Raw genomic sequence first — 10,092 nt, 5'->3', positions numbered from 1 at the left:
GCCTCAGGCACGTTGTCTTGGCCTCACCTTTGATTCTGCCCTCTCATTTACCCCCCATATTCAGAACATTTCCAAGTCCTGTCACTTTCACCTGGACAATATCTCTAAAATCTGCCCCTACCTTTCCCCAGAGATCACCAAACTCCTGGCACATGCTCTTATCAACTCTCGCCTGGACTACTATAACATCCTCCTCTCTGGTATTCCCCTAACTTGACTCTCTCCTCTACAATCTATTATGAATGCTGCAGCCAGACGTAATCAACCTTCACACCTACCTACCCCATACACAGCCTTCCCACCGCTCCTCTTCTGCCTCTCTTTGTAGTTCTCTTCATTGGCTTCCATTTCACCTTGCAATCTAATTCAAGCTCCTGTGCTTTGCCTTCAAATCCCTCAACACTTACCTTTCGGACCTGGTGAAAAAAAATACTCCCCTAGCCCCTCTCTTTGCTCCTCCAATGACCTACTACTGACTTCCTCACTCATAACCTCATCACATACACGGCTCCAAGACTTTTCTAGAGCGGCTCCGACTCTCTGGAATGGTCTGCCTCGTCCTATTCAGCTTGCTCCTACTTTCCGCTCATTTAAAAGAGCACTTAAAACCCATTTTTTTTAAACTTTCCTACCAATCTTCTTCTGTCTTTTGAAACTGTCACTACTTCCCACCACTACATATCTCCCATACTATTGTGTGATACTTCCCCCACCTACATTGTAAGCTCTTCAGGACAGGGTCCTTTCCTCCTCCTGTGTCACTGTTTGTATCTTTCTTTTATTTGCAACCCCTATTTAATGTACAGCGCTGTGTAATATGTTGGCGCTATATTAATCCTGTTTAATGAGAAAAAGAAGAGGAAGACATTGCCTGTGCTTTCTGCAATAAAGGACAGTTTGGTTTTTTTTAGCTAGATTTTAGTTCCTCTTTCATGTCCTAAAGTAATGATTTTTTTTTACTTAGCAGGGTGGTTGTTCCATCACAGATGTGATATGGAATCAGGAGCTCAATGTTCCCCCTACTCCTCTATTCTTTCTATAAGGTGCCGTTCCCCAGTGTCGCCAGCAGATGGCGATGTAGAGATCTTTCAGGCAAGTGAAGTGCCGGTGGAATGTGATTGGCTGAGCCGTGGGTTCCTGGGAAAACATGGCGCCGTCTAAGGTGACGCACGTTGTTGCGGATTCCGGTGCTTTCCTGAGAAATGCTGCTCTTCAGGTGAGTGTTGGGGGCTTCAAAGCTAAAGAGGGCTTCTGGTAACGCTTATAAGATGGTGACTAATCCTGTGTCTGTAGGATATCGGCCTTAATATCTACACCGTGCGGGATGTGGTGAATGAGATCCGGGATAAGGCCACCAGGAGACGGCTGGCTGTTCTACCCTACGAGCTGCTCTTTAAGGAACCCAAACCTGAGGATGTACAGCTAGGTAAGCAAACAGCGCATTGGGTAGGTAAAGTGTGCTGGGATGGTAGAACTACAAGTTCCAGCATGGCCTGATCACTGGGAAATGCCTTTCCTGCTCTCTTATACGAGGAAAGTAAACCTGTCACATGGATATAAATGTTTGTTACTGCAGATCCTAAAATCAGGCAGCTAGAGGTGTAAAATAAAGGTTAAACCATGTTTACATACCTCTCATTAACCACTTTGCCCATAGATGAAGATTTAAAAAGGTATAAAAAGGCTACAGGTCATCATTTTAATGATAAACCCCTATGAATGCTGCAGCCAGACTCCTCCATCCTTCCCACCACTTCTCTTCTGCTGCATCTCTTTGTAGTTCTCATCATTCTTCTATTTCACCTGAGAATCCAATTCATCTCCTGTGCTTTGCCTTCAAATCCCTCCACAGTTCTTGTCCCAATTAACCTGATAGAAAAATCCCCCCCCTCTCTCCGCTCCTCCAATGACCTACTAATGACTTCCTCACTCATAACCTCATCACACGCACGGCTCCATGACTTTTCTAGAGCTGCCCCGACTCTCTGGAATAGTCTTCTGTGTTTTATTTGGCTTGCTCCTACTTTCAGCCCATTTAGAAGAGTGCTCAAAACACACTTTTTCAGACTTGCCTACCTGTCTTCTGTCTCCTAAAACTCTCACTACTCACCCACCATTCCATGTCACCCCTCCTATTGTATGACACTTCCCCCACCTTCTAGATTGTAAGCCCTTCGGGGCAGGGTCCTCTCCTCCTTCTGTATCTATCTGTCATTTGCTACTCCTATTTAATATACAGCGCTGTGTAATATGTTGGCACTATATAAATCCTGTATAATAATTTTAATATAGCCCATAGATTTATTGTCATGGCATGTGTGGTTATACCCAATGTGTATTCCCTGGTCACCATTTACATACAACACCACTTCTTGGCTGGGCATGTTAGGGGCTGAGGTCCTTTAAAATATATTTACAAACTAATTTATCATTCAATTTTCGTTTTTTTTTTTGTTCTAATAAAAAGAGCTGATATCTACTTTGCATCCATGTGGAACTGAGTCATTGAGATCAATTCAACATTACAACTAGGAGCCAGCTCTACACAAAAAAAAATAAATATTATATAAATCATTATCAAATGTAGAGACAATGATGTTGGATTGAGAACTACAGTGTCCCCAATGACAATTATGTTCAATATCTCCCCCACAAACAGAAATATGGAGGCTGCTGTTGCTTATTACAAGGCTAGTTGCCTGGTTTTCTTTGGCTTTGGTACTTTTATCACTGTCCTAGAACAAGCATGGAATATATAAAGCTAGAGCAAATATTATTTGCATATTCTGGGTGAATAAATCAAAGAATTGATGCCACTGGGTTATAGATGTTAGCCAATAAGCTTTTTAGAATAGTAGCAGCCTGTATTCTCTGGCTGTATGAGCAATTGTAGTTTTAATGTGTGGTCTATGTATTTGTAAAACCTACAGATTATTAAAGCTACTCTGTTCTCATCTTTACAAAATTTGTTATTATTTATATACCGTCGATATATTACACAGTCATTTACAAAGTCCATAGTCATGTCACTAACGGTCCCACAATCTAATGTCCCCACTATAGTCATATGTCTTTAGTACAGTCTATGGTCAATTTAGGGGGAAGTCAATTAAACTTACTGCATGTTTTTGTAAAGTGGTAGGAAACCCGATTAAACATGGGGAGAACCTCCAAACTCCATGCAGATAAAGGTCCTGTCCGAGATTTGAACCTGGGACCCAGCGCTCACAGCCAAGTTCATCCAGCAGTCCCTTATAACATCATATTAGGTGTATCTGGCAGGCAGGAATACTTTCTTTTCAGTGCAATGCAAGTTCGTTCTTTACTTTCTTGCAGAGATAAGCACAAAGTAGCTATATGACACTATATGAGCGTGTTGGATAGCTTGTTCCTTTTTGTGAGAGCTTACTGCTGTGCCCTGTAGTGATATAGGAAATGATGGGGTCACTCCAGTCGCCTATGCTTTTCCCTCTGTTGTCTCTTTAAGAAGTAGAAGAATGAAATAGAGCCATAGTGGAGGTCTCCTTAATGACTCCCCTGTTCTTGTCTCCCATCTGCTGCCCTCCATGGTAGGGATAGGGGTGTTCTCTCACTTAATCTCCCTGCGGTGGTCTGCTTTATCATATAATTTTATAAAGTGAAGTTTAGTCAGCCGACTATCTTTCACCAAAAGGAGGATTGCCAGTGAGGGCTTGGAGATGGGCTTCTAGAGATAGATCTATTTGTTCTATCATCACAGTCCTCCACACCAATCTAGACATATAGGGACAAAATAATCTGGCCACATGTTGGATGGAAGTCATGGTGGCACCACTTTCTAACATCTTTTTGGCTGTATCTGTTTTACAGTGACTGACTTTTCAAAGAAGACTGGAGACTATGGCAGCCTTTCAGCCACTGACATCAAGATTCTGGCTCTCGCTTACCAGCTTGAGACTGAGCATGTTGGAAAGGATCATATCAGAACAGAACCACCTAGTAAGGTGAGTGATTCGGAGGATCCGGGTGAAGTGGTACATTGAGGAACCAGTGTCTGCTGCAGTAGATCAACAGCAATAGGAGTTTGGGTTCCTAGAAAAGACTTTAAATTCAATGAGTTTAAAGTGGATTTTATCTTTATACATTTGTTTGATACAACATGCCACCTGAAAGATAAAATCTTTGAGCTCAGATTCTCTCTGAAGCTTCTACAATGAAGAGCACATTGCTGTGTGTTTTAAGGCAGCCTTATAGCACTACAGTGTTCTCCTTGTCCTGTTTGAGCTGGGCACACCACTCAGCTTTTCAGTAACCACCCGGCTGTAAGTAGTTACTGAAGAGTTGGGTCACAATACAGGGGCTGCCACCTGCCTACAGCTTCTTCCTATCCAGCTTAAAAAAATTGCTGGGGAGAGTATTGCGCTACTTTTTGGGATAAACAGTTTTTATATAAATGTTAGTCATGATGATTTCTATGCCAAATACTTGTTTGTCTTTTAGGTCTCTGTCAGCACTACAGCTCAGCACCCAGAAGCTCCTGTTAATGTGGCTGGATTTCACTTCCCATCCAAGGTACCTGAACTTTTTAGGACTTATCGATCCTTATTGTACTTGGGTATTCGACTATTCATAGATCTATATTAGTTATAAAACATGTCACTTTTTCAGGCTGCAGGAAAAAAGGAAAGCTCAGAGAAGGACACAGTGGTTGGACGAAGTGACACAATTCAAGAGAACAAAGAGTTTGATTCTTTCCTATTCTGGAGAAGCCCATTGCCGAGTATTGAAGATGACTTGGTTGAACTCATGGTATGTCATAGCATAAGTTGCGACATGAATAACACTTCCAATTCCAGGACCCTTTTCATCGCTGTGTTAAGAATTGAATCAGTTATGTTGTGCTGGCTGTTTTTCTTTGTGCTTTTGAGTGATTGTTGTCGCTTTGTTGCAAAATAATAAATTCTTTGCATATGGCACGGCAGCATCTTATGTTTTGCAGGGCATTGCACTGCAGGTTTCTTACCTAAGGGCCTACTTCTATGTTGTTTGTTAACAAAACCAATATACCATAAATGGTCAATGCAAGAAAAGCCAAAATAATTTGGCATCATGTACTTCAATTTCACTGGTAAACGGAATTCACCTCCCTGGCAGTCTGATTAATGAGTAATTTTAAATGTAAAAGCCGTACATTTAAAAATACTCATTATTTTAAATTTCCCGCCTACCAGCCCAGTGGTCCCGCCGTCCAGCCTAAGGCTCACTAGCAGATGTGTAGCCGGCATCTGCGTCCCTTGGCCTTGCCTCCTCAACGTTCACATTCTGGGGACGCAGATGCCGGGCATCACTGAGAACCGGGTTGGACTTTAAAACTCCCTGGCAATTCCTGGCGGGGTTACCGCTTTTGGCATGGAAAATTTACCCCGAGTCACACTCAGGAATACTGCCAGGGAGGTTAAAGGGTCTGTATAGGGCTGTCAGTAATGGTGTTGATGCAGATTTGTGGCATTTTATTTGTAATCCAGGCCCGGAGTGTCCTGTAAGGAACAGGTGGTCCAGGCACTTCAGTAATTGAAGTACATGATGTCAAATACCCCCAAAAATTTGACATCATACATTTCATTCTAATACACTTTGTTTTCTTTAGGGCTCCACCTTGTGCTTCCTTAGTGCATTGGGATACTATTTAAAATGAATATTACTTGCATTATTGTGTTTTATGGTAATCCATGTCACATCATGGAAGTTTGTATCAGTCCTTAATGTGTTTGGATAAAATTATGAATGGCATTGCAACACACCAGCCCACGTAATGTGCGTCACTGCAGTGTGTCTAGTTCAAAATGGTTCACGTATGTGTGTTGTGTTTACAGGGGTTTTGTATTTTTTTAGTTCTGCATTTTATTTATTTCACACAATTGTCAGTCTTCATGATCTCTTCTGATAGATTGTTTGTCACCCTTTGCTGTGATGAAACCCTTACTTTTTATTCATTCACTGTACTGAATAAAACTTTAACAAACTTTAAAAAATTGGTATTAAAGGGAATCAAGTGAGAAGTTCTCTTGAAACTGCCTTCCCCTCCAATACTGGAAAAGTGACAAGTACAATGTTATATGCATGAACACTCATTTGTCCGTTTCTGTTCCCTTCAGCTTCAGGAGTTGGTGCATGAAGAGCACAAGTGCAAATTGAATTATACTCTGTACATAATAAGGGTTCTAAAACTAGATTTATTCTCCTATTAGGGGGTTAATGTATTTCCTGTATTTTCACTAATGCTTTGGTTTTTGCAGAATGCCCAGTCTGTGTCCGTAACTGCCAAGCCTGAACCAGTGCAATCCCAAGACACCACATTAGAGGCGTCATGTAGCAAATCTGAGGATGAAGATGAAGAAGGGGAGGAAGATGATGAGAATAGTGAAGATGATGATGGAGGAGGCTGGATTACCCCTGGAAACATCAAACAGATCCACCAGGACATGGGTATCCATGAGGCTCCAGATAATGTGGTTGTTGGCTGTTTAACTACAGATTTTGCTATGCAGGTATCTGATAAACAAAAGATTGCATTATCTTCCATTACCATGTATTTTTATAATGAGAGCAGCACTGCATCTGGTATTCATAACTCTGCTTTAATTCCAGAACGTACTCATCCAGATGGGGCTACATGTACTGTCAGTAGATGGAATGCTGATCCGCCAGACTAGAAACTACATCCTACGCTGTCATGGCTGCTTTAAGTAAGTTCCTGTTAGTTTTCCTCGAATGATTATTTTCCTTTCAGTGTTTTGTAAAGGGTTGCACTTGCTGATCTGTGTATCTCACAGAGGAAGCAGACGGATAAGCTTATGTTTCACTCTGTTATTCCCAACTATCCGTATGTTACTTGACAGCACATGGGCATTGCAGCACACTTGATTGACTCCTTTTTGAGCCTCACCCTCTTCTATAAACCCCTCTAGCGGTGAGTCACACTCAGAGTACCTTTAAACTAAAAAAAAACAAAAAAACCCCACTTACCTTGCTCCGTTGTCGTCCCCTGTCGTCCTGCAGGTTCCTCCTCGATCTCCAGCCGGCAAATGCAGTGACGATCTCCGGGGTTTTCCGGCGACGTCACTGCCGGTGGCCGGATCGGCGGGAAATTCAAATAATTTTGTATTGGATTCAATACAAAATAGCTGTATTGAGTCCAATACAAAGAAATATTCATATATATATATATTATACATGCTACTGTACACTTACATTACATGTTTAAATATTTTTTTATTTTTTTGTCCTGATTTTTGTGTTTTGTTATTTAAAGTTTATTATTAAATTCATTATATATCATCAAAATATTGTACAGCTTTTTGCATGGAAATTCAGACAGAATTAGACTGCTAGGGAGGTTAAAGACTCTGCTGTATGGGGTAATATAATTCATGTTCAGGTACTAACATTGATAGTGTTTTATGATGTATTAATGCAGGGCTGCAATATTTGGCTTTTACATCTGCGTGGAAATTAGTTTTAAGTTATTTTAGTGTTTTTGTTCTATCTCCTTTATATTGGATATTCCAGTGTTCAACAAGAAGATAACAATGGCTTTCTTGTACTGGTGTTCTAGAATTATTTAATGTAGCTAACAAGACTTTTTCTTTAAGGTCAACTTCTGACATGTCCAAAAGATTCTGCCCTCATTGTGGAAATTCGACCCTGAAGAAAGTGGCTGTGTCTGTCAGTGAGGACGGAAGCCTTAACATGCATTTCTCTAGGAACCCCAAGGTCATGAACACCCGAGGAATGAGGGTAAGATAACAAAAGGAAAATGTGATGGTTTCCAACAATTTATATATTTATCTCCCAATGCTCCATTTCTGGACTGTGCACCTCTTCTCAGATCACTTCCTTCCATTGCGACCCTTCTCGGGCCACTACCTTCCCAGCAGCTTGTTGGTTTTGTAAAGGGTCAGGGCAACCCCACTGCTTGGCACACCATTTGCAGGTGGTTGAAAATGCCCATCATCACACAAGGTGGATGTAGCCGGATTTAGGTGTAGGGATTTAACCCATCATGCTTATCCTGGGGTGAGAAACCCCTTCAGGAGGTTGGTAGGCAGTTGGTTTTTCTGTTGGGCATTTTATTTATTTATTTTGTTTCCTGTTGCCCAAATCTTAATAGACAGCTTTTGACAATCACAATGGTATCAGAATCCTGTCTCTAAATGGATTATGAAAGAGTCTGTTTTTTTTTTATTTATTTAGTAACAATTTATTCTAAAATATTTTTCTTAGTGGCAATTAAATGATACAGGTCCTGTCCATGATTTTGGTTCTGCCTATAGCAATCTGGGGCATGTTTGAGAGTAGGAGAGGGGGTGTTGTACCTTCTGAATGTGTCATCATAATCATGTCTCACATTTGATTTATTTTCCATTAAAGGGTACAGAATTTAACTCCATTCGAATGCCGCAGCACTTTTGCAAAATAAAATTTAATTAAGGGTTTGATTTACAATAATAAGCATGAGAAAGTGTTTATAGTCCAACAAGGTCAGCCTTTTAATTTCTTTTGTGTTCTCTCTGCAGTATTCATTGCCTGCTCCGCAAGGAGGGAAGCACGCAGCAAACCCACACTTGGTGGGGGACCAGCATTTCCCCCAGCAACGTCTCTCCAAAAAAGCGAGGTCTAAGACTGATGTCTTCAACCCAGATTACATCGCCGGAGCTTCACCGTTTGTAGAAAATGACATCTACAGCCGTGCCGCCAACCTGAACATCAGAGACGCCACGCTGGGAGCCGGACGCAGAAGGGCAAATCCAAATGCCTCTAGGAAAAAGGGTGTAAAGAAGAGATGAGTGAATTGCAGCATTCAACGATCCTTATTAATGGGTGCCTTTTTAAAAGTGAACCTAGAATGGAAAAGTGATAATTTATTGTTGTAACCTGAGCAAAAAAAAAAATGTGTGTTCTGGAGTGGAAACTTAGCTCGGCACACTTCATGCTACTTATTCCAACTTGGCAATCATTTTTGATGTATTAAGCCTGCCCAAGTCTGAAGTGCTGGTCATGTGATGTCAAGCTTCATCCATCTGTGTAATATTTTGTATGAGACTTTGGGGGCTGTGTGAGAAATTGGCACTGGGTACCAATATCTTTTCTGACAATATGAGCTCCAGATTAGACAAAACTACAATGAAATCATGGACTAGACATTTGAGCTAGCAGTTCTGGCACATAAATTATATTAGGTTGGATAGAAGTATTTTTTTACAGATGGGGTTTTCTTTAACCAAGCAAGTACCGCTAAAAAAAATCCCCTTTATCCTGGCTTGCAGTGTAAATGTGTGCCTGTATAAGTAATATTAAACATAAATTAAGTGAATGAGTGCTAGTAATATCAGAACACAGCTGGTAAATTTTAGTAATGGACCTGAGCAATTTCATTAGAACTTAGTGGTTGAGGATATTGCAGCTCTGTCTCCATCTTGTGGTCATATTGCAAAGTAAAAAAAAGTTTCATGTTTAAAACAATGAAAGATGTATTTTTATTACATGACAAGAAAGAACCATCAGAATGTGAATAGACAATTGTCTTATTAAAATGCATAAAATATTCAGCAATTGTTCAGCTGTTCTTTCCTTGCATGTTTTCTGTATAGTTTTATATGGTACTAACCAATAAGTTAGTACTGCAGGTTGGATTCTCCCTTGTCGCTTTCTGTTGGGAAAGTGAAGGGGAATCATACAATGGTACAACCATCCACAAAAAAACTATTGTAGTTTTTACAATTGGTAACATATAGGGGGCAGCTTTGATTTGGATAAACTCTATTTTTTTGTATTTGGCTTTAGACCCTGTGTTTTGGGTGGGACCTAGGCCACGGCTTAGGGTGGCATTACATCTCTACATCTGCTGCTGCTGGCCCACAAGATCTAAAGTAATAGGAAGCACAAAGTGAATGTGATTATACTGAGGTCACATACAGTGAAAAGATCTGTGCAGAGCCAACATTTGAATTGAAGGTATCACTCTTCTTTCCATTCATTCTCTCAGTACCCCCTCTCTCTCCCTACTCTATCCTTCTATTTCTCCTCCTACTATCACCGCCTCTATTGCTCTCT

General features: G+C 40.8%; 1 protein-coding gene across 1 annotated transcript; it reads left to right on the top strand.

Moving 5' to 3' along the window:
* Positions 1-1,057: 1,057 nt before the first annotated feature.
* NOB1 (NIN1 (RPN12) binding protein 1 homolog) lies at positions 1,058-9,587 on the top strand. Its single transcript, XM_072422548.1, has 9 exons — positions 1,058-1,216; positions 1,294-1,426; positions 3,850-3,983; positions 4,480-4,551; positions 4,648-4,788; positions 6,276-6,527; positions 6,628-6,725; positions 7,632-7,776; positions 8,556-9,587. Exons 1-9 carry the CDS (start codon positions 1,148-1,150, stop codon positions 8,823-8,825), a joined length of 1,314 nt encoding a protein of 437 aa, XP_072278649.1. The 5' UTR covers positions 1,058-1,147; the 3' UTR covers positions 8,826-9,587.
* Positions 9,588-10,092: the final 505 nt, after the last annotated feature.

The sequence above is a fragment of the Pyxicephalus adspersus genome, chromosome 9 (assembly GCF_032062135.1).
Source record: "Pyxicephalus adspersus chromosome 9, UCB_Pads_2.0, whole genome shotgun sequence".
Lineage (NCBI taxonomy): Eukaryota > Metazoa > Chordata > Amphibia > Anura > Pyxicephalidae > Pyxicephalus > Pyxicephalus adspersus.
The sequence above is the reverse complement of the archived record's forward strand: the minus strand, read 5'-3'. Positions and strand labels throughout refer to the sequence as shown.